General features: G+C 38.7%; 1 protein-coding gene across 4 annotated transcripts in view; it reads left to right on the top strand.

The window, feature by feature from the left end:
- MAST4 (microtubule associated serine/threonine kinase family member 4) overlaps window positions 1–25,891 on the top strand; it is a 724,287-nt gene that overhangs the window by 194,670 nt on the left and 503,726 nt on the right. For all 4 annotated transcript variants that reach the window (XM_060191259.1, XM_016188336.2, XM_060191258.1 and 1 more), the window contains exon 2: window positions 15,300–15,453. In XM_060191259.1, the coding sequence (XP_060047242.1) occupies window positions 15,300–15,453 (154 nt within the window). The remainder of the gene's footprint in view (window positions 1–15,299; window positions 15,454–25,891) is intronic.

The following is a 25,891-nucleotide window of genomic DNA, read 5'->3' as shown; positions in this document are numbered from 1 at the left end:
AAGGGGGGCGCCTCAGGGAGCATTGGATATATAGTAAAGACACCAAGTCTCAGTGATAATCCTTGTAGCAATATAAATAAATAAATAGATAAATAAATAAATGTTGTTGGTCTGCATCTAGGTGGCACCGCTAACTAGTGTTTCCACATGGAGTTGGAATAGGAAACAGTAAAGAAAGGCATGGGCTTGATAGCTAGTCATGGGTCTCTACTTTATTGCTCTCTGACTTCTTGAACTAATCATTTAATCACCTTATACCTCAGTTTTCTGGTCTATAAAATGGAACTGTAAGTAATCTTGCATCAAATAGTTACTATAAAGATTAAATGAAAATCATATAATTAAAGTACTTAGGGTGGGACATAGTGAGTACTGTACTAGTAGTGAGGGAGGAGGGAGCAGGGACTTGGGACTGTGGAGATAAGGGACATTACCCACCATCTTGCATTTATTTATTTATTTATTTATTGCCCTTTCCTAGATTTGGAAATCTCTTTGCCCTACACAGTTTAATCTGTTCCTTCTTCCCTTTCTTACCATGTATTTGTTCAAATTATCCCTCCTCCTTCAGAGATCTTTTCTAGGGGGTCAGGTGGTGGTACATTCCGTTGAGTGTACATGTTACCAGATATCAGGACCCAGGTTCAAGCCCCTGTCCCTCTCCCCTGCACAAACCCCCTCCCCTGCAGGTGTCTCTCTTTTTTTTACTCTATCACCCACTTCTATCACAGTTTCTGTCTCTATCTAATAATTAATAAATAAATAAACTATTAAAGGGCAAAAAGACAGAAGTGATTTCATTATCTGTCTATATCCTACTTCTTCATAATCTTTATCATCAGCAAAAGTATGGGACTTTGATTTTCTTGAAGCTCTCTCCGCACTTTCCAAGAGCCCTTTGTACATAACAGATGTCCAGTGAAATTACTGAAGAAAGGTCAAGGGTGAAATGAGCTAATAAAACACATCCACCATGGGTAGTAGAAGAAAACTGAACTCTGACTGAAGAGGAAAAAATCAACATTCTTTTTTTTTTTTGTCATCTCTGAGGCTTAAATGCTCCAGATATTTCTGATAGAGACAGGAAAAGAAAAGCCGAGGCAGAGGAAGAGAGAGAGAGAGAGAGAGAGAGAGAGAGAAGGAGAGGAGAGGGGAGGGGAGAAGGTAGAGGGGGGAAGGGAGAGGAGGGGAGGTGAAATATTGACAAGACTATAGGATAAGAGAGGTACAATTCCCACCACTAGAACTCCATATCCTACCCCTCCCCACCTCTGAAACCTGTCCTATTCTTTACCCTCTGGGAGTATGGACCCAGGATCATTATGGGGTGCAGAAGGTGGAAGGTGTGGCTTCTGTAATTGCTTCCCAGCTGAACATGGATGTTGGCAGTTTGATCCATACTCCCAGCCTGTCTCTCTCTTTCCCTAGTGGGGCAGGGCTTTGTGGAAGCGGGGCTCCAGGACACATTGGTGGGGTCATCTGACTTAACTTTCTTAGTGATCTCTTCACCTTAACCAGGAGAGGCTCCTGAGGACTTACTTGTAGCTTATGATTCTGACAAATGTTTTTCTTCAGAATGATTCTTTTGGGTTGGCAAAGTAGCTCATTTTGCCATGTGCAAGGCCCAGGTTCAACTCTGATCCCCACTACACTGAAGGGAGTTTTGGTGCTTGGTCTCTCCCCTCCCCTCCCCTCCCCTTCTCTCTCTCTCTCACCCTCTTCCTCTGCCTCAGCTTTTCTTTTCCTCTGTCTCTATCAGAAATATCTGGTGCATTTAAGCCTCAGAGATGACAAAAAAAAAAGAATGTTGATTTTTACTCTTCAGTCAGAGTTCAGTTTTCTTCTACTACCCATGGTGGATATGTTTTATTAGCTCATTTCACCCTCTTAATGTAAAGTAACTCAGTGAATATTAATTTATATATTTGTCTAAAGAGATTAAAATTTTATTTTTAAAAAATATTTATTCCCTTTTGTTGCCCTTGTTGTTTTATTATTGTAGCTATTATTATTGTTGTTGATGATGTCATCATTATTGGATAGGACAGAGAGAAATGGAGAGAGGAGGGAAGGCAAAGAGGGGGAGAGAAGACAGACACCTGCAGACCTGCTTCACTGCCTGTGAAGTGACTCCCCTGCAAGTAGGGAGCCGAGGGACTTGAACAAGGGCTCTTACGTGGGTCTTTGAGCTTTGTGCCACGTGCGCTTAACCCACTGTGCTACAGCCTGACTGCCTAAACATTATTTTTACATAACTTGTTCAATGCTTATTTTTAGCTTTGCTGGATGTTATTGTATAGAAGATCCAACTTCTGATTATTTTCTTTTGAGGAACTGATAGAAATGAAAGGTGCTAAAAGAGAATCAGCATGTGAATAAATGTCTTTTTTTTTTCTAGGAGCATAAAACTGCTTGGCCAATTTAATCAACAAAAATACAGTAAGATATAACTGTTTTTACTTACAGATGAAATTATGAGTTGCCTCCATTATATGGTTAATAAATGACTAGATAAGATTCCAGCTGTGGATTTGCCTTATACCTCTGCCTTGCTCCTCTCAGTTGGTTCACTCAGCATGGGATACAATGCCTGCACCTTGGCTGGAGATTCTGGCCCCTGGTGAACAGCTGAACTCAAAAGGATAGTGAATTAAAAACACAAACATCCTAGTTCGGCTGTACTGTGACAATGGTGAGAGACTATTTTGTCTCTCTTACATCTTGGGACTTGGGAACATATTGGAAAAGCTTTCATTTCAGAAAGAAACATAACGAATGCTCATATATCATTCTATGTTGATTTCTGGACTGACTTCTAGGTACCTAAGAAGAGCATAACTATGCCTGCAATATAAGCCAACTTATGCATCTCAGGCCTTAAGTAATACCATTGTTGCTTGACCAACACTGTAAGAAAAAGAAGTTAGGTGCTGGACCATGACTTTGCTCAAAGCCACCATAGTTCCTTGTAGGTAACTCTGTCCCTGTATCTGCCATGTTGTTTAATGTTGCGTGACTATCTGTATCTTGGGTTATATCTTTTCTCTGTATCTCTCAGGTTCAGTGTCTACTTTGTGATATATAAAAGACTAAAATTTTCTTAAAAATAACTCTGAGTTGACAAAACATGTATAAATGTAAAAGTCATAGAAATTCACACTATTCCATGATAATAGTCATGAATACCAGTGGGATTGTAGGAAGCAAAGTACCACGTGTAGCATACTGCAGGTCAGGAAATCTGTTTTCTGGGTTGAATTATTCACTTATCTTTGGAAACATATACAGGAGGCTTTTCTGGGTCTTACTCATCGGAAATAGCAAACAATTAAATTATATGTGATTTTAACATCATTGCCACTGCCAATCTTTTATTTTTCTGTAAATATGACTTAAGAATTTCAGCTGTTGAAGTCCTATAAACAACAAATATAAGCTTCCAGCTAGGATTGAACTAGACTACTCAGACCGGTTCACACCAGAGTCTAAGAGCCAGTGTATTCTAAGTCTTTCTAGACTAGGTATGGAAGAAGATTTTTTCTTCCTTTATTAAGGGTTTGTTTTCTGTGGCTTCATGTACTTCATCACCATAAGCCCTTCTCCAGGGAGCTGTTTAGAACAGAGGAAAGTACTTTGCCTTCGGAATTAGCAATCCTGGGCTTGATTCCTTTTGTACCTCCTATGCAGCTAATCTGTATATCCCCATTGGTGAAATGAGAATATTAACACTACATACTGGGAGTCTACTCTTTCCACCAGTGAAGGAAATGAACATATAAGATCTAGATTTCTTTTTTTTAATTATCTTTATTTATTTATTGGATAGAGACAGTCAGAAATTGAGAGGGGAGAGGGAGATAGAAAGGAAGAGAGACAGAGAGACACCTGCAGCCCTGCTTCACCACTCATGAAGTTTTCCCCCTACAGGTAGGGACTGGGGGCTTGAACCTGGATCCTTGCACATTGTAACATGTGCGCTCAACCAGGTGGGCTACCACTGGCCCCTTATGGTCAAGTTTTATGGAGCCCTGGGGATTTTTCCCTCTGACTTTAAATGAAGAGCTGAGTCTTTTCTTCTTGCTTTGTTAGTCATGGACAGAATCTTTAGCTACGTCACTGATAGGGACATGAGGGTACTTGGGGATTTATCAGTAATGACTTAAGATAAACAGACAAGTTCAGGCACAGATCAGATCCCTAAATAAAGGTCAGGGTAACCTCTTAAATATTAAGGCAATAGCAAACAGGTAACACATATGCAGAGTCAAATCATCATGTATCCTCTGCTTCCACAGTGTCACTTTTTTTCAACAAACCTTTGAGTAGTGCTGTTAAAAAAATACATTATTATTTTTTAAAACTTTAAGGTAATATTCTTTGTTTTTCATTCATAAGCTGCTGAATTTATTACTTAATGTGCACATCACAGTTACAATGCAGTGCCTGCGGTGTGGTGCTTTAGACAGTGGTAATGCCACTATGATTGGCTGCTGCTGCTGGTGGTGGTGTGTGTGTAGATGTTCATAAACAAAAGAATTGACTTTTTTGAAGTTAAATTGACAGACAACAGTGAGATAGTGGAATCAAAGTGCTAATTTACATATTTCCCTTGGAAGGGAAGAAAGAAAATCAATTCTCTTAAGAGATGAAACTAGTGGTGCAGCTCTATTTAGGTGAATGCCATTGTAGTTTGATCAAGTGATGTATTTTAGGATGTTTCGGAAACACTTTTTATTCTGCTAATTGAAATTTGTGATTAAAAGAATTAATTACAAAATTGCAGATAAAAATGATATTAGTATCTAGTACATCTTGTCTTCCAATTTGTATGTGTTCTATTAATGGATTGTCTTTTTTTTTTTTCTCAAAACATAGGCACTCATTGAGAAAGTGAATTGTAACTGCTTGCGTGAGTAAATTAATGTGGTTCAGGAAATTATATACGTAACAAATCCTGTTGACCTGAACAATTTTTGCTGAGATTCCATCTCTGCTCTCCCTCTAGCCCCTTATTATTATTCAGAGCTTTTAGGATGTAGGTTTGAACTCAGCCTCTACCTATTAAAGGAAGCTTCAATGTTGTGGTGTCTTCCCTTCTCCCTCTCTGTCTCTTGCTTTCTATCTGGAGATTTTAAGATGACCTACAATAGCAAAGAATCCAGCAATGTGGAGAAGTTAAATATAGGTGAAGATAAGCAAGAGAAAAGTATATATAAAACAGTTTCTCAACAGTGTTATTACTGACACTTCACTAGGCATTTTTTGTTGTTGTTGTTGTTGTTGTTGTTTTGTTAAGGGTTGTCTAGTGTGTTGTAAATGTTTAGTAACATCCATGATATCCATCCAGTATGTACTAGTGGTTTCCCTAGCACTGTACCTTAAGTGGTGACAATTAAAAAATGGGTACTGAAATTGCAATTGCCTTAGTGACAAATTTGTAAGTTGAGAACGAGAGGTGCAGAGGATATCTTAGTTCATCCTAGAGCTTATACAGGATAGAAATTTGTTTCTCACAGTATGAGAGGCTGGGAATTCTCAACAAAGCCATAGGCATTCAGTGACTGGTGAGGGTTCCTTTTCCTGGTTAATAGAAGGTCACCCCCTATCTGTGTTCTCACAAAGGGAGGGAAAGCATCTTTTATAAGGGCACTGATCCTATTCATGAGGATTCTTTCCTTATGATCTACTGTAATTATCCAAAGACCCTACTACCAATAGCCTCATATTTGGTGATAGGATCCAATTATAAACTTGGAGGGGGCGTACACACATATTCTGTTGATAGTAGAGGGTGATATGAAACCCAGAGTGATGTTCGTGCTGTAGCTTGTTTCATGAAGTAGATCTTGATAGAGGTTGGACTTGTCATACTTGCTGATAATGGGCTGCAGGCTTTGTTCTGTGATTTCTAGTGGCTAAACTAGAGAAACATGGCTCATGTATGCTTCTCAGGATAAAGTCAGACCCGAGTTGAGCGGAGACACAACAACTTTTAGTGCAGAGAACGGGCAGAATTTTCTCCAGGTTTCTATCACCCAACTAGAATGAAGGTGTTAGTGGGAAGAAAGTTCTTTGTTAAAGCTCAAGGACTGCTGTTTGGATCCTGGTTCGAGCCTCTGGCTCCCCACCTGCAGGGAGTTTGCATCACAAGCGGTGAAGCAGGTCTGCAGGTGTCTGTCTTTTCCTCTCCCTCTCTTGTCTTCCTCTCCTCCTCTTTTGATTTCTCTCTGTTCTACCCAACAACAATGACGGCAATAACAACGACAACGATAAACAACTAGGGCAACAAAAGGGAATAAAATATATAAAAGAAAGAAAGAAAGAACATTAAAAAAAAGAAGATGTTTCTATGTTTTGGATATTTTTGTGCCCAGAGTAATACCTGGCATACAACAGCTTTGTAGATATTCTTTATAAAGTGATCATTCTTGACATAGGAGTGACTATTTAATATAGGTATTTCTTACATGTTTATAGACTGGTATTGTGGGTTATATAAGACTTTTTTTTAGTGATTCTTGTGACATTAACTGTAAGCATGCATTTTGCATACCATTATCCACATTGAATGTCAGCACAATCAACTAAATGAGCCCCAGTGCAATGTGGTTCAAGTTTATAACCTTCTGTCAGACTGCATCTATGGTTTGATTTACAATACTGGGAGAAAGAAGAGTGCTTATTCTTCAGCAGTGCTGGGAATATCGAATATCTATTTTTTATATTCATTGAGTTAGATTGAATAGGAGTAAAAATATCTTTGAGTTACCTACCATTCTGAAAGACCAGGTAAATAAAGTATGTTTTTGCGGTCAATAGGCTAAGGGAGGGGAGACTTAGTGGTGCTATAGTGACAGCTATCACCAACATTATAGGTCACTGAGTGCTTATATGTGCCAACCATTGGGCGGTTTTCATCCATCATCTGTATCCTCAGTTTCCTACTTGCTTGCCAAGGTCTTTACATGTGGGTGGGGTGGAGGTGGGGGGCGGTTAACGACCTGCCCAAGGCATGGCATTAGGGATTCTGTCTCAGACAATTCAAATGTGGACTTCTCAGTTATGTGCTACATTGACAACTTATAGCAATGGGTGACTGATCCTCAGGAATATGTGCCCTAGAATAAATCTGAAATGTGAATGCTCTTCAAACCAAGTTCTTTCTTTAGTCATTGAGATACTAATGGCCACTCAGCAAAACTAATCAGTTTAATTTCTTACAAACTTTCTGTGATGAAATATACATGTGGAAATGTTTGCAACTGAAATGATTTCCTCTGTAGTAATATTAGTAACACTCACATCTAGCATCTATCATGTACCTATTATGTTCTATACATATATGAAATCTCTCAGTTCTAACAACAACCTCAGGAGATAGTTAGTATTATGTTTAACATTTTGTGCATAAGAAAACTGGCATAATATAATTAAATGTCTTAATTAAAGTAGCATGTGCAAGAGTGTCTAGCCATTATAGAACTTGTATGAATTCAGTAAAAACTGGATAACTCTGTCCTGTCAGATTTTAATCTTGTTTTCAGACTTTGGTTTAAACATAAACAAAAACTAATTCTGAAATAGTCATTTCAAGTTTCCAGTTTGTTTGCTGTATGGATGAAGGTGATAGAGTAGTGAAGATTACAAACACAGTCCTTGCAGTTTCAAAGTTCCTTTTACATTTTTCAGTCTCTAGTTTCACAGAGTATTTAATACAAAGAAGCAGAATAACTGGACAATGCCTGCGTAGCAATATGTTACCAGTCACTCTTTCACCCCATTTTTTATTAACATTAGAAAGACTTTACTGGTGAGTTTCCATTGTGTATGCAGATGACATTGGTGATCCCTTTGAACTAATGAACTTTGGCCGTAGGGCACAGGCATTCTGAATGGGTTTTTAAAATGCATGTGGCACATTTCAGGAATGAACTTGGAATTACAGAGAAGAGGGATGGGGGTGGGAAAGAGCTTGGCCTAGCAGTCAAAAGTGAATACCCTCATTAGGATATAGTTAAAAGGTTTAATAATTCATTATTTAGGAATCACCTTCAGAGGTAGCAGTATTTGAAAATTAGCATACATTTTGTATATAGAAAAAAAATCTTTCAAAAGTTGCTTTTGCTATGACCTAAGGGTCTTTTCTATGCACGAGATGTTCAATTGTGTCAAAATGTGACTCACTTTATCATATTCACCTTGGATAACATTTGATGTGATTATTGTGCTTGTGTGTGTGTGTGTGTGTGTGTGTGTGTGTGTGCTTCAGTAATAAAACATTTTATTGCTTCTGTTCTCTATTGTTCTGTTATATTTTAAGCAGGGTACCAGAGATTAGCAATTCATTTGTTCTGTGAACAAATATTTGCAAGGTACTTTTTTATTGAACAGTGGACAAGTAGAGCAGTGGACAAAGCAGACTACTAGTACATAATTTCTTATAACTTGCATTCTTTTTTTTGCCTCCAGGGTTATTGCTGGGGCTCAGTGCGGGCACCATGAATCCACTGCTCCTGGAGGCCATTTTTTTCCTTTTGTTGCCCTTGTTGTTGTAGCCTTGTTGTGGTTATTATTGTTATTATTGATGTCATTCGTTGTTGGATAGGACAGAGAGAAATGGAGAGAGGAGGGGAAGACTGAGAGGGGGAGAAAAAGACAGACAGACACCTACAGACCTGGTTCACAGCTTGTGAAGCGACTCCCCTGCAAGTGGGGAGCCCCAACTGGGATCCTTATGCTGGTCCTTGCACTTTGTGCTACATGTGTTTAACCTGCTACGCCACCGCCCTATCCCCATAACTTGCATTCTAATGGAAGAAAAGGCAATAACCAAATAGAAAATATCTAATATGTCATGTGGAGATAGATACCATGAAGAAAAATAGAAATGTGAATAAAGCGGTGGGCATGCTGATTTACACAGGGCTTTCAGAGACAGCCCCTGAAAGAGGACATTTGAGCAGATACCTAGAGCAAGACAGCTAATATATGGAGCATCTCCAGAACAGAGGGAATGATCAGTTTAAAAGCCCTAGGTTGTAAGATGGATAAGATGTATCTGAGGCCCAGCATCAGACCAGTATGGAGTAAGTGGAGTTGTAGTATCTTCAGTCAGAGGTTTTGGGGAGAGCTGGGAGGACCTTCTAATGGGGCAGTATCATAACTTTGAATTTCATTCTGGATGAAGGGAAGCCAAGAAGTCATGGGAGAGCCTCAACAGAGTCCCTGGAGCATTTGATTTTAGAAAGGTCGCTGACTGTTGTTCTGAGTAGCACAGAAGCAGACAGACTTTTTGGGAGGCTATTGAAAGAGTGATCCAAATAACAGAGATGTGGCTGAGGATATAGCTCAGTTAGTAGAGCACAGAAAGTATATGCCTGATGTTCTTGTTTAATCCTTCTGCCACATGTACAAGACTCATGCTCTGTTTTTTTCTCTTTCATGTGAAACTCTTTATCTGATATAAAATAGTTATTATTAAGCTTGTGATTGCTAGAAATTTAGGGTAGCTGTAAGGTTTGTGACTTCAGTAGTTAGAACAGAAAGGAGTTGTCTTACCTGAAACTAGAAACATCTTTCTCTTCACGTTCATATGACCATTACTGATATTTGAAAACTGTAATTTAGAGAACTTGTTTGCTTGGAAATATGTCTGCATGGGGGTCGGGTGGTGGCACACCAGGTTAAGCACACATAGTACAAAGCACAAGGAAATGGGTCTGCAGACAAGGTTGAGATTATTATTATACAACTCCAACCGGAATCCTTACGCTGGTCCTTGCTCTTTGCGTCACCTGCACTTAACCCGCTGCACTACCACCTGACTCTCTGGAAACTTTTCTAAACCTGCATTGCACTTGAAACTGTACATCTTTTGTACTTTATGATGTTTCCTTTTAATTATCATATTTCCTGTGAAAATCTCCAAACAAAAATAGTTATCATTTACATGTAAATGGTATGTTGGGTCCTTATCTTCTAGATTCTAAAGTCAATACAATATAAACGCACCTTTCAAACTTTGTTTTGTGGTCTGGGAACTACAGGAAATTAAGAAAACAACATAGGAAGTTTTGAGGTAATCTAATTTGACACCAATCAATACTTTCCATTTGTAAATTAAATAAGGATATATCTGGAGAAATGTTTCCATTGAAGATAGGTTGTGACTAGTAGTGTGCTAGATAAGAATGTGGAAACAATGAAGTGATATACCCTGGAACATGGTACAGTGGATTAAACATTTGCCTCTCAAGCAAGAGGTCCTGAGTTCAATCCATAGCATCACATATAACAGAGTGATGCTCTGATTGTTTTTCTTCCTCTTTCTCATTTATCAATAGAAAAATAAATCTTTTTTATTAGAAGTGTTTGAAGCAGCGGTGACTAATCCCAACCTTAGATGCTCTTGATCATCAGTGAAAGTCAAAAGCCTCTCTGTTTAGCTCCTTATAATCTGAAGTCTTTGGGAGTTCAGGAAAGTTGAAAAAAATATTAAACTGTAATCATTTAAAGGGACATGTACAAATGATATGTTTGAAATCTACCATAGGCTCCAGGGTGTGATGAAGTGCTTTTAAAAGGATCATGAGTGGGAGTCAGGTGGTAGTGCAGCAGGTTAAGCACACGTGGCGCCAAGCGCAAGGACTGGCATAAGGAGCCCAGTTTGAGCCCCCGGCTCCCCACCTACCGGGGAGTCATTTTACAGGCGGTGAAGCAGGTCTGCAGGTGTCTCATTCTCTCCCCCTCTGTGTCTTCCCCTTCTCTGTCCATTTCTCTCTGTCCTGTCCAATAACGATGACTTCAGTAACAACAGCAATAACTGCAACAACAATAAAAAACAACAAGGGCAACAAAAGGGAAAATAAATAAATATAAATTTTTTTAAAAAAAAGGTAAAAAAAAAGGATCGTGAGTCATGAGTATTTGAATCAGGAACAAAAAAAACTGAAAAGAAGTTGCAGTACTGCAGTGGACCATTTTTGAGAAGCTTTGACTAATTGTAGAAAGATAAGTAGAGTCACTGACAGAACGGCAAAGTTGGATAAATGATTATTTAGCGAGAACACTGGGGATTGTGATTTGATATGAAGAAAGAAATAGGGTCCTGGAATACTGCACGATGTTAAAGTTTTTTTGTGCTTGTATTTGTAACATTTGCAGCCTCATCCTCATGACCTTGATTTTCCCCAGATTTAAAATGATTTGCTCCTCATAGGGTTGTGATTCAGACCTAGGGACTAGTAGCATGTGTCCAGACAGAATCATGAAGATTTTCAATTTGCTTTCCTGTACTTTCCTCCTTGATAGCCCTCTTTCTTTTCCATTTCTTTTATAGCTTTTGTTGATTTATTAGAACCATGTAAGAAAATTGTGTAATTCCTGCTTAGAAATTATCTTCCTTCCTCTCTACTTATTTGTTTACCCTCTTGTTAATTTGTGATGTAAAACCATTCCCTAGAGTAATTAATTGCAATGCTAAAAGAAAAAAATTATTTCAGGTGAAAAATAAGTAGCAGTAGTTGATGAGCCTTCACAATAAATATTTGTATTTTATGCAGCTGCCACAAGTAATTAGGAAAAAATAACTAAGTAGAATGGACCCTTGCTTGATTGCTTTAAGGGCCTCTTGCTGCAATTAACAGGACTTGAAGCTATTCTAGAACATTTTGCTGAATGTCTGTGAGACATTGCCACCTTGTGGTCATAGTTTTCTTTTTACTGCAAAAGAGCACATTTTTAATATTCAGAGTACATGATATAACCTCTTTTAAAAAATATTTTTGCTAGTATTTAGATTTTATCTTGATACCAGAAGATTTGAGGCTCCTTATAAATATACGTAGAATAAAGGTAGGAGAATTTAAGAGAATGGGCCTTGTTCTTAGAAGAATGAAAGAATCCTGAAAGTATTAGGGTTTGAAGATCCAGAATGTCTACTATTTATTGGATGGGGGAGGTTGGGAAGGAGGAGAGAGAGCATAAAAATAATGAGACAAAGGTTAATACTTCACCATTAGCTAAGGGAATATAGATGCTCTTTGTGCTATATTCTTTGAACTTCTTGCTGGAATTTTTCTTTTGAAATTTTTAAGTTATGGAAAAAAATATAATAAGGGTTTAAATAGGACCAAAAGAAGGGGGCAAATAACTTTGATTCTGTGTAAAGTTCTGACTTCATTTGGACTACTGGCAGGTCCTTCATTTTCTAGTACCTAATGCGTCATTGTCTGGGAATCCCTTCCTGAAATCCATTGTTCATCAGGTCTAAGACTAGTTCTTCCTTTAGAGTCAATGCTAAATAAGACACTGATATAATAATGAACAGCAGGTTGCCTTAGCAAATACTTTCCGACAAGAAATAGAGCTATTTCTTTGGAAAGTAAAATCTGGATTCCCTCCTGGTCTGGCTTCTCTGAGCACTGCTTTTTTTTTTTTCTTCTTTTTCTTTAGGACTTCTCAACTACATCCTAAATGGCAGGGAAACTCAGTAAAATACTAACTTACAATGATTTCCAGGTGATACTTAAAGATGAGTGCTCAGAATCTAGCTGTTCTTTGTTACAAATTAATACAGTTCAGCTAGGGAGATAATTGATAATTGTCCCATAACTGAACCAGTGGGATCTGTTCCATTTCAACTGATTTGAGAGGAGATTCTCTTAAAACAGGGTCAAATTTCTTTCTATGTCGTAGTTTTGAATATGTTGTGATGTCTGTACACAAAAATAACTTCAACTAGGAATTTGTTCTTACTATAAATATATCCATGATCATCTTAATTTAAAACATTGAGACAACTATACTCAGATGCCTGTCTACTCACAAAAAGCAAATATCAAAGAAACATCTCTTAAAATGTCTGATTTTTTATTAGTCTTTTCTACAAAACTGGTCCTTTTCAGTGGCACTTTGAATTTCCATGAGAATCTTTTATAATTCTTTTTTTACCCTAGTTTATGGATATGTGTGAACATATGCTCTATCTCATGAGACCTGGTCTATAGCTAGTTTTTGGGACTTTGTTAGGAAGTGAACCGCCTGAAATGGAATTAGAGAATACTATGAAAGGAAAGGTCTCACCCAAGTAATGAAGCTGAAGGGTTGACACTCCACACCTGAAGTCTCTGGACACAGTCTGAAGTGAAGCATGCTGAGGTGGTACTCGTTGCATTGATTAGGTTGGGATCAGTGGATGCAATATTATTTGGTATGAATTGAGAGAAGCATGCAGGAAAGTGCTCCCCACCTTAAGGTTCCAGGACTGGGGGACATATAGGCTCTATATTGGAAATGTGAGGTTCCTGCTGTCTTAGGGTTCAAGAAGACAATAGATAGTTATTGTTATAATCACATTATTTGGTAATTGGGTTAACTTTGAAAAATCCCTTTGTTAAGATTTTCTGTACAATACCCAATATCACCATAATTTATGTCCTTTGACATTATTTGTATATAGCTGTGCCACCAGTTGCTTCTGTTCTCCCTGGTCTAGGCTTTTGAGAGAGTCAACGTATCAAAGACTTAGCCTATGTATTAAAAAGACTCAGTCTGTGCTTTAAAAAGTTTGAGACATATAATCAATTTTCCCCTCTCATATTAATTAAATAGTGATTTATATGACTACAAATTAATAGGAGTGTACATAAACACCATTCCCACCACTAAAAGACTGTCCCATTCTACCCCCCCCACCCAATAATCCCCCATCACCCAGAGAAGCTGAACATCCACCCTCACCCTCATGCCAGGGTTTTTACTTTGGTGCCCTACTCCAGATTTAGTCAAATCCTGCTTTGAGTTTCCCTTTCTGTTCTTCTTTCTCAACTTCTGTGATGAGTGGGATCATCCCATACTCATCTTTATCTTTCTGACTTAGCTCATTTGTATTTACTGTTGAAAGTAAAGCATTAATTTCCCAATAAAGAAATTTAAAAAATAAATAATTCTTTTAAAAAAAATATTCTTGCTTCCATTGTTATTGCTGGGGCTTAATGCCTGCACTATGAATCTACTACTCCTAGAGGCCATTTTTCCCATTTTGTTGCCCTTGTTGTTGTGGTTATTGTTGCCATTGTTGTTGTAGGACAGAGAGAAAGAGAGAGGAGAGGAAGACAGAGAGGGGGAGAAAGACACCTGCAGACCTGCGTCACTGCCTGTGAAGTGACCCCTCCTGCAAGTGGAGAGCCAGTGGCTCAAACCAGGATCCTTATGTGGGTCCTTGGGCTTTGCATCATGTGTGCTTAACCTGCTGTGCTACCACTCGGCTCATGTGAATAATTTTGTCCTCAATAATTATTTGGATGCATACACACAGGCACATGTATTTATATGAAGGTGAACATTTTAGAAGATATGTATCTATTCATGTGTAAATGATTTCCTATAAAAACTGGGCAGATCTTGAAATAAGGAATTCTTTTGTAGGAAGCTGTCTCTTAAAGAGACTTTAGTTTGTCTGGTTCTTCTGACAGGTTTTCTTTTAAACAGCTATAAAGTAGAGTAGGGATGTATTGAAATCCTTTATGGACTTCTCCCCTGTGTATGTTTGTGAACACAAGAAGATTGTGAAATTTCTTTTGTGGGCAACTAAAGAAGTGATCTATTTATTTTCTAGCCAGCAATATTCAGTCTACAGGGTGGTCATGGGGAATAGAAACAGATTTTGTTCGTTTATTTATTTATTTATTTATTTATTTATTTTGCCTCCTGGGTTATGGTTGGGGCTCGGTGCCAGCACCATGAATCCACTGCACCTAGAGGACATTTTTTCCCATTTTATTGGATAGAGCAGAGAGAAATTGAGAGAAGAGAGGAGATAGAAGGAGAGAATGATAGACATCTGCAGACCTGCTTGCGAAGTATCCCCTCTGCAAGTATGGAAATGGGGCTCGAACCAGGATCCTTGTGTGGCTCCTTGCGCTTCATACTATGTGCACTTAACCTGGTGCACCAGTGCCTGGGCCCCAAAATCTATTTTATATAATGTATCTCTCTCATTAAACTAAAAACAAATAAAATATATTTTAAAAAAAAATGCTGGTTACAGTCTAATGAAGTTGATCTCTGTGGCCCACAGATTGAAAGAAAATATTTTTTTTCCTTGAGGTTTTGTAGCAAAACCAGACTCTACTGGAAGACAAAAGTGAAAGCCTTAATTCACTAAAGTAATAAGACAGGCTTGGGAGAGAGGAACCTTGAGAAGAACAGGAAGGAAGAAATTGTGACTGGCTGATCTTTGATTCTAGTTTAATTGAGTTTCCCCCAAGCAAGTGACACCACTGTCCTTCTCTCTGCAGCTTGACCACATATTGTCCCCTCCACCCATGCCATTCCGGAAATGTAGCAACCCAGATGTGGGGCCTGGTTCTGGCAAGTCACTGAAGTTTAAAAGACAGCTGAGTGAGGATGGACGGCAGCTGCGGCGGGGGAGCCTGGGAGGAGCCCTGACTGGTGAGTCCATGACTGACTTGTATACATGAAGGATTGCATTTATTCCGTCCAGGCTCCTGAACAACTGTGAAATTCCATCTGTAAAAATCAGCCTACTAGGGGAGTTGGGCTGTAGCGCAGCGGGTTAAGCGCAGGTGGCGCAAAACACAAGGACTGGCAAAAGGATCCCGCTTCGAACCCCGGCTCCCCACCTGCAGGGGAGTCGCTTCACAGACGGTGAAGCAGGTCTGCAGGTGTCTATCTTTCTCTCCTCCTCTCTGTCTTCCCCTCCTCTCTCCATTTCTCTCTGTCCTATCCAACAACGACAACAACAATAATAACTACAACAATAAAACAACAAGGACAACAAAAGGGAATAAATAAATAAAATAAATATTTAAAAAAAATCAGCCTACTTAAAAGTGGGCCTGTTTCTGTAGATCTAGTCCAATTCAGAGAGCAGTGAGACTGAGTATCTTACTAGTGAACTTGACTGAAATACAACTCACAGATAGTGAGATGTATCCATTGTAAAGTGTATATGTTGATATTTTTGCAAGTCTACATACTGGTGTTACTTCCACAGCCAAGACTCAGAGTATTCCTGTGCCCCATTTCAGGTGATTTCCAACCTCTCCCCATCCTTGAATCCAAGTAAAAGGTCTACTTTACTATATCTTCAATTTACCTTAAAATTATAGCTTAATGGGATCTCATAGCCCAGCCCATACTTTTCTGTGTGTGATCTCTTTCATTCATCCATGTTGTGTATCAGGAGTGTATATTGAACTTTATAAAAACAAAACAACAAAACCAAAACAAAACAAACAAAAAAAAACCCAACAACCAACCAAGCTCTTTTGTTCCATTTCACACTTCCGTCAGCCACAGTAAATGATCTAATTACTATGTCTTCTTGCCAACCTATGCTATTGTCAGGTTTTTGTTGTTCTTTTATTTGTTTGTTTGGTTGGCTTTTTTGTCTTGGTTGGGACTTAACTGCTTCTGGCTGAGTATTCCAAGCAGAATGAGACAGGGAGAGAAAAAAAGACACCACAGCACTGATGCTTCTTCCAGAATGCTGGGGAAATCTAGAGATACAGAGCAATCTTTCTTTCAACCATTCTGGAAATTAATTTAAAAAATCAAATCTAGAACACCCACAGATTACCTTTAATTGACTTAGAAAGTAGCCAGTTAAGATGACTTGAAGCATGTTTCAGAATGTTCCACAATGTAATTTTTATATCAGTTGGCAGGGGAGGACCTAATTGGGATTGACTTGTTATATGGGAAACTGGGAAATGTTATGCATGTACAAACTATTGGGTTTTACTGTCAACTGTAGGCCATTAATTCCCCAATAAAGAAATTAAATATATATATATATATATATATATATATATATATATATATCATTAACTTAACTTTAAATCAATAAAGTTTAGACATCTGTTCCTTCTGAGTTTTTTTTCCCCACTGAATATGAATATCTTGATGAGTTTTCTTCAAGACTTGTTATTTATTTTTGTGAGAGGAAAACAGAGAACTACTGTATTACTTGTGCACATGTGATATCAGTGATTGAATTTGGGACCTTGTGTTTGAAACTCCAAAGGCTTATCTACTGTATCACCTCCCAGGTGACAGAATGAATAATTTGAAAACCTGAAACAAGTTTTTTCTACTTACAGCCGTCTTTTTTCTGCCTGTTCATGACTAGTATAGTCTAGACACTGCCAGAATAGAGAGTGAAACTGGTGTCAAGTTGAGGGAAATAGTTCCCCGAAAAATTATTACACTTCTCTCAGTTTCAAAAACAGATCACATTTGAGTTTCACTGATGTTCTAATGCATATTTGCTTCCCTCTTATAAAATAAGAAGACAACTATAATGACTGTCATGTTATAAAGGAATGTGTTTTAACATAGAAATTGAAGATCCTAAAACTTTGTCTAGCTTTTATAGGTGGGAAAATTAAAAAGTAATGTTTTAATGAATTACCCCTTTATTTATTTTACTTAGCAAATTTGCACTGCTTAAACTTCTGCCTTGTTTTTACTAGAGTACCATTCAGCTCTGGCATATGGTAGGGCCAAGGGTCAAAACTTGGATTTCATCCCCATCTGCTTTTATAACCACCAAGATTACCACTAAGGCTCTGTACCTGCATGATGTCACTGTTCCTAGTAGGCTCTTTCTCCTAATTTTTATTTTAGTTATTTATTTGTATAAGGGAGAGAGAGTCTCCAGAATGCTGCTCAGCTCTGGCTTAGGTGGTGCTAGGAATTGAACCTGGGACTTTAGAATCACAGGCATGTATCATTTGCACAGCTGTCTCCCCAGCCCTTCCTACATTTTTAGATAGAGGATAATAGATGGACAGAGAGACGGAGAGAAGGAGATACACTGCAGCATGGACTTGCTCCACTGTATAGTAAGTTTCCTCCATTTAGATGCATATATATTCCTTTTTGCTGCCCTTGTTGTTTCATTATTGTTATTATGTTGTTGTTATTGATGTCATTGGATAGGACAGAGAGAAATGGAGAGAGGAGGGGAAGACAGAGAGGGGGAGAGACAGATAGACACCTGAAGACCTGCTTCACCACCTGTGAAGCGACTCATCTATAGGTGGGGAGCCGGGGGCTCGTACCTGGATCCTTACGCCAATCCTTGCATTTTGCGCCATGTGCACTTAACCCGCTATGCTACCACCCAACTCCCCATTTGGATGCTTCCGTGTGGTGACTGGAGGCTCTTATCAGACCCTTACACATGGCAAAGTGTGTACTTTACTGGGTGAGCCATCTTCCAGCCCCCACACCTGAGACGTCTTACATGGAAGCTGTATGTGGTGTCTCTGTGGTCCTGCTCAAATATGTATTTCTCAGCAGGAGAAAGAATAGTAATGGTTCTCTTTAATTGTTGCTGAGACAGTCTGCTTAAAACTCTGGTATGATGTAAGAAGTTCTTGAGAGGCCAGGTGATGGCGCACCTGGTTGAGTGAACATGCCACAGTATGCAAGGACCCAGGTTTGAGCCCCTGGTCCATACTGGCAGGGGAAAGCTTTGTGAGTGGTGAAGCAGGGCTTCAGGTGTCTCTCTTCCTCTCTATTCCTCTCCTCTCAATTTCTGTCTCTATCCAATAAATAAATAAATAAATTTCCAAGTAAATTTTTAAAAGAAAAATAAATTTTTTTAAAAAGAAGTAGCTCTTGATAAAGAAATATGGAAACATATAATTTGGCCTTTCATTTAAAAATAAATTTGCTGGCTTTGAGCTATTTCTTCAGCCCCCCACTGTTTTCTTTAAAATAAAAGACTTGAGGGGAGATAGCATAGTGGTTATGCAAAGAGCCTTTCATGCCTGAGACTCCACAATCCTAGATTCAATACCACCACCACCCACAACCATAAACTAGAGCTGAGCCGTAAAGATTTTCCTGTATAATTTGAAAAATTTGCCACCCTGTTAGCATTGGTAAATTCTACCAAACTCTTAGATCTTTGAGAGGAATATTTATGATCTTTTCATCCCTAAACATTATGATAGCTGACACTAAGTAGTGACTTTGTGACAGGCACTGTTTTGAACATTTATCCGTTTCTTTAATCCCTACAACATCTCTGTGCTCCTTTGAGAAAGGCACTTTAACTCTTGCATATAGGTGAGTAATGGAGAAGCAGGTAACTAGTGCTCTATGCATAAGATCATAGTGCTTACAAAGAATAAAACCAATATTCCAAGCCAGACATTCTGACTCCAGAGGCCCTGCTTGAAATCACCAGACTGTTCATAGTCCAGCAGATCCCTAAAGTGTTTTCGATAAATTCTAGCAGGATTAACTGGAGTGAATCTTCTGTGGGAAAATCTTTGCTTGGTGTAAATCTGGGACTGAATCCATCTGTAGGGTTCCCCATCTCTTAATTACAAAAGTAAATTAAATTTAGGCAATTAATACATATTAAAATAACTTTACATTTATACATTTGTTAACCAAACTAGTCCCTCAGATTTCATCACAGGGGAATAGTCATGAATATGTACAGAGAATTGCCTCTAGTTATATTTATAGTAGCATGATAATTAAAACTGAAATTCATCAAAATATTGGGCAAAAGAATATTGATCAAAACACTATAGTATACACATAAAACTGAAGACAACTATAATGACTATCTTGTTATAAAATGTGTTTTAACATTGAAAAGAGGTTTATTACATATTATGAAGTACTACTATTTAGTGGTTCCCTAATATTTCTTGCTTCATAGAATTCATTATAATTGGAATTAAGTAGTTATATGTTTAACAAAGAAGGCAACCATTCCTGTCAAGTTTTCTTTAACTGGGATTATGGTTAACATGCTTCCTTTTATAAATGGTTGTGCAAAGGATGAGTTTACCTCCTTTCTATCCTGCTTTTCAGTCCATTGGACTTTTTTTTGGCACCTGGCTGTACATCAATTAGCAATCTTACTGCCGTGTAGCCATAAAGATTTAGTGATAGACTGAAGCATTTTTTTTCCCCTTGGGAGCTTTGGAGCCCCCTGATGAGGAAGAGGAGCACGGCTATAAGCCAACAGTTTTTCCTAACCACATAGCTGCAGGTCAGTTAATTTTGGATGATTAATCCTGGGCTTCACTGGGACTGGCTTTCGGATGCAGTTTGGGTCCAGATCTGCTTCATGTATTTGTCTTCCTCATTGCATCGGCAGCTCCCCAAGGTATCTATCATGCTTTCTGGGGAAAGTCAGGAGCATAAGATCACACATACACCTTTACAGGCAGACTTTTCGAATCTCTGCTAGCACCCTGATTGCTAACTTTTCTCCTTGTCAGAGCAAGTCTCAACATCAAGCTGAAGCATTAAGGGGGTGAGAGCAGGTACTACCCACTGAGATACCTGAGTAAACAGGTAGGTATGGAGTGCTAGTAGAGATAGATGAAGAACTGGGACAGATAATTCTGCCTGTCATAGTATGTCTTTTTATTGATTTTGCTTGCAGGTTATCGCTGGGGCTCAGGTGACTGCACTATGAATCTGCTGCTCCTCAAGGCCATTTTTTTCCCTTCTGTTACCCTTGTTGTGCATAGTTGCTATTATTTATTATTGCTGTTGTTATTGCTGTTGTTGTTTTTGGGTAGGACAGAGAGAAATCAAGAGAGGAGGGGAAGATAGAGGAGGAGAGAAAGACACCTGCAGACCTGCTTCACCACCTGTGAAGTGACTCCCCAGCAGGTGGGGAGCCAAGGCTTGAATCGAGATTCTTACACCAGTCCTTGCACTTTGAGCCTTGTGCATTTAACTCACTGTGCTACTGCCTGGCCCCCCGCTCTGTCTTTTTTTTTTTTTAATGCAGCACAAAGAACTCAACCCAGAGCTTCATCCATAGGTGACACTAGTTCTGAGTGGCCTTTCCAGGCTAACTTTTTTTTTTTTTTTAGGAGGGAGTCATCTCCTGATTTTCATTGATCCAAGCTAACTTTTACAGATTAAAAACAAAGGAACCAAAAAAGAGGGAAAGAAACTATAATAATGAAGCTTCTTTCCGTATGGTGTGGGTTGGGCTCACACCTGGGTCATGCGTATAGTAAGACAGTACACTATGTAAATGAATTATTTGCTAGCCCTATCCAAGCCATTTTTTTTATTCTTTATTTAAAAGAGAGCAAGGTAGGGGGGCAGTAGAGACCCTGAGAGGGGAGATACCACAGCACTGTTCTACTGTCCATGGTGCACCCATGTGGTGGCCTGGGCTTGAACCCACAACCTCTACCTCACACATTGTATAGCATGCACTTTACTACCTAAAGTACTTTCTTTTAGACTTTTAACTTATCTTTCCTCATCTGTATTTTTAAAAATAATCTTGGGGTTGTGGAAATAGCACAAAGGTTATGAAAAAGACTCTAATGCTTGACACTCTGAAGTCCTAGCTTCAATCTCCAGCACTACCATAAGCCAAAATCAAACAATACTGCTCTCTGTCTCTCTCTTTCTCTCTCTGTTTCCCCCTCTTTTTCTCTCTATTAAATTAAATAAATAAAATATTACAAAATATAATTATCTTCTACCACAAGGTAGTTACACTTATCTACTTTTAAGTATAAAATTAATATGTATTCAGTGTATGTATTTAGAAAATACAGAGCACCCAAAAGAGAAAATAAATAAATAAAATATTTTTTTAAAAAAAGAATTTTTAGGGAGTCGGGCTGTAGCGCAGCGGGTTAAGCGCAGGTGGCGCAAAGCACAAGGTCGGCATAAGGATCCTGGTTCGAGCCCCCGGCTCCCCACCTGCAGGGGAGTCACTTCACAAGCGGTGAAGCAGGTCTACAGGTGTCTATCTTTCTCTGCCCTTCTCTGTCTTCCCCTCCTCTCTCCATTTCTCTCTGTCCTATCCAACAATGACAACATCAATAACAATAATAACTACAACAACAACAAAAACAAGGACAACAAAAGAGAAAATAAATAAAATATTTTAAAAAAAAGAAAATACAGAGCACTATAAAGAAACAAAATTAAGGTTACCATTCCTCCATAGATTGACACCCATGGTTGAATTTTTGATGTTTTTCTTCACAAACTGAAGTTTTGAATCACCAGTAGTACTAAATTAAAGAAAAACAATCAAACAATAGCCAGTACTTTGTTTAGCTGGACTGACATTTAAAAAACAGACCTAGAGGGAGTCAGGCGGTAGCGCAGCAGGTTAAGCTCAGGTGGTTCAAAGTACAAGGACCAGCATAAGGAACCAGGTTCGAGCCCCTGGCTCCCCACCTGCAGGGGAGTTGCTTCATAGGTGGTGAAGCGAGTCTGCAGGTATCTATCTTTCTGTCCTTCTCTCTGTCTTCCCCTCCTCTCTCCATTTCTCTCTGTCCTATCCAACAACAATGACATCAATAATAACTACAACAGTAAAACAACAAAGACAACAAAAGGGAATAAATAAATATAAATTTAAAATTTTTTTTAAAAAAACAGACCTAGAGTTTACTGTGATCTTCTCTGTGAGTTGGGGAGGGTGGTTGTGTTTTCTTTCTTCATGGTGGACATTGACTGAGCTTTGGAGCCCCCCTGGGGAGAGAGAGGAGTATTATTCTAATCATATATACAGACCCTTAGGTCTGGGCATGGATATGTGATAATGTGCCTGACAGCTCACAGCATGGAAGCTGCACATCTAAGGGCAGAAACTCCAGATCTTGAGTGGAGGCTTCTTGATATGCAAATGAGCGCTCTGAGTCCTCATCCCATACTCCACAGCAGTGATGAAGTATGTTCCAGCCCTAGCAGAAAAGGTGGCTTCCTCTCCTGATACGACACTGTTGTTTTTCAGAATGTATTTTGGTTGCTGAGAATGTGAAGCAAAAAAGAATCTCTATTTGCCCAGAACTTGAATGCAATAAGAAACCAACCTTGTCGACAGTATAAATTAGAACTTTCCCAAAAGTCTTAGTCCTCGATTTTATTTTGAGTTTTTCTGTTTGGGTCTTGGAAATGTGTATGGAAATTAATTTTAATCTGAAAAAAAATTTTCAGAGGCATTTCATAGTGAGTTTTTCTTTAAGAGGGAAAGACACACACACACACACACACACACACACACACACACACAATACTAGAAAACGTTCTTTCACATAAAGTTACCCTGGAAGCCATTGTCTGAGTGCTTTGTAGATCTTAACAGGTTTCTCATTGTAAAGACCTTCTTAGTGTGGTGAGCAATTCTGAATGAATTTGTAGTAAAGAAACTTTAGGTAAGCTATAATCTTTTGTTGGTGATCTTAGTGTTTAGTGACTTTTATATAAACACACTCTAAGCACTATAGATTTCTTTATTTCTTTTATAATATCAAAAATATGCCTTTGTAAAAATGGTACATTAGGATTATGCTACAAACTATAACAAGAAAGAAAGGCAAAAAAGTATGACTATGTAATTGTAGTTTATTTTGCATATCATTTATTGACAGGGTAATGGTTTATAGTACACTTGTTGACACATGGGTACAGTTTCTCATCTTCCTATGGCTGAGTGGGAACGCAATGCCCTTGTTTATTAATCAGATACATCGCCTTTTATGTATCTCTTCACCGGAAGTGGCAAGGGGAAAGGAAAAAACTAGGAGAGGGGGCGGAGCAAAAAAAGAGCACAAATAGAACATAGAAAGCTTCCATCTAACCAGTGGGGTTAAACCAATACCCTGCAGGCAGGGCGGGTCTCAGGCAAAACAGTGATTATGTAAATAGACCACAAGATCAAGCAATGCAGTAGACCTGGTGTAATGAACAACATCTTTTAAATTGTTAGATGTGATGATGCTCTCTAAGGGTACTCTAAATTTGATTGACTCCTTTTTTTTATTGTTGTAGTTATTATTGTTGTTGTTATTGATGTCATTGTTGGATAGGACAAAGAGAAATGGAGAAAGGAGGGGAAGACAGAGAGGGAGAGAGAGAAATAAACACCTGCAGACCTGCTTCACCATCTGTGAATCGACTCCCCTGCAGGTGGGGAGCCAGGGGCTCGAAGCAGGATCCTTACACTGGTCCTTGCACTTTGTGCCATGTGTGCTTAACCCGCCCGACTCCCAACTTGATTGACTCCTAGTAAATAGGGGGAAAATAGATTCACAAAGAGTTCATGTGTAGTTTACTGACTTAAAAAAAAATTCTCCTTGATTTGTTTTCATGTTCCTCACTACTTGCAGTATATTCACACTCAAGGCTTCTGTCTGGGAGCAGAATTTTAAGTTGATTTGCCCAACATTAGAAGTTTGAGAGCTTGTAAGCTGTTGTTTATCAACAATTACTATGAACCTGGAGAATGTCTCTGTCCATGTTCCTGAGTCACCAAGAAGTAAGAGGCACCTCCATGATCATCCTCTTTCTTGGGGAGAGTGCATGGTTATAGTAGGTAGTGTTAAGACAGACATTTGCTGTGTTTGAGGCTCTTTTGTTGTTTTGTGAAGAGATTTTATTTAATAAGTGTTTGAAGTAGAGGATGACTATTTTGGTATATTTTTTGTGTTTGCTGTTTCACCCCAGAGTCAAAAGAGTTTATTTAATGGATCATCCAGCTGCTAGTTCCTTTGACAGATACCATTTCCCAGGGTTCTCTCAGGAAGCTCTGCTTACTCATCTACCCTGCAGATGACCTCCCAATGGATTGTTGCTTCCCAAAGTGTGACAATTCCCAGACCCCTGGTCATCTGCCGCTTAGGAATTGTCATGTGGCCACTTTGTGTAAAGCCAGGCTGCATAGTGCTACCTGAAGCTTAGCTTAGTCCTTCAAACATTCTGCATCAACAAGCCCTTCCCCACGACTGTTGACATCAGAAATGGTGGAAGAAGGGGTCAAAATGAGAACTTGAACTCAAATATGTTTGTCCACTGAGGTACTTGGAGAGTGTGCTATTTGTTTTGTGTAGTGAGCTCCAAGTAGTTTTGCCATGTCTGCAAATCTGACTTTTCAGAGCTTCCTCCCCGCTCCCCCACAGTTCTACATCATCTAGTATTTGCACAATTTATTATTAAAATAATAATTAAAAAATTAAAAAATAATTAAAAAATTATTAAGTGTTAATTAAGGTAGCAGTGTTGATTAAAGACCTATTTCTCATAATTTTTTGAAGTGCATTCTGTGGAGCAAAAGATTTATTAGACAGGTTTTTGTTTATTTATTTGCTTACCTTTTTCTTTTTTTGATAAAGACGGAAAGAAAGAGAAACAGATAGAAACAGATAGATGGAGTAGGGCAATAGTGCAGCAGGTGGCGCAAAGCACAAGGACCGGCATAAGGATCCCAGTTCGAGCCCCTGGCTCCCCACCTGGAGGGAAATCACTTCACAGATGGTGAAGCAGGTCTGCAGGTGTCTATCTTTCTCTCCTCCTCTCTGTCTTCCCCTCCTCTCTCCATTTTTTTCTGTCCTATCCAACAATGATGACATCAATAATAATAATAACTACAACAATAAAACAATAAGGGCAACAAAAGGAAATAAATAAACATTTAATAAAAACAAAGGCAACAAAAGGGAATAAATATTTTTACAAAAAGAAACAGAGATAGAGACCACAGCACTGAAATGTGGTGAGGTCCAGGCAAGAACTTGGGTCACACACTTGGCAAAGCAGTGTGATATTCAAGAAGTGAGCTCTATCATTGGATTACTAGCCTTTTTTTGGTCTAGTCATAGAAAACTTTCAAGACTGGGGTAGGGGGATGAGTTACATGCTAAAATACATATAAACCATGATCATCTGCAAAATAATACATGGCTCTCTGAACCTTTGGCTGGATAATTTGAATGCATCGAATGAACTATAGTAATTGAAATGCTTTCAGTGTACACCCAAAGACAGAACATCTAGTGCTCATTAAAGTTATAAAGTTTTTACTTTAAAAGTTGGGTATGCCTTGTATGTTTAGATAAGGAGGCTC

Source organism: Erinaceus europaeus, chromosome 5, assembly GCF_950295315.1.
Source record: "Erinaceus europaeus chromosome 5, mEriEur2.1, whole genome shotgun sequence".
Taxonomy (NCBI): Eukaryota; Metazoa; Chordata; class Mammalia; order Eulipotyphla; family Erinaceidae; genus Erinaceus; species Erinaceus europaeus.
The sequence above is the reverse complement of the archived record's forward strand: the minus strand, read 5'-3'. Positions and strand labels throughout refer to the sequence as shown.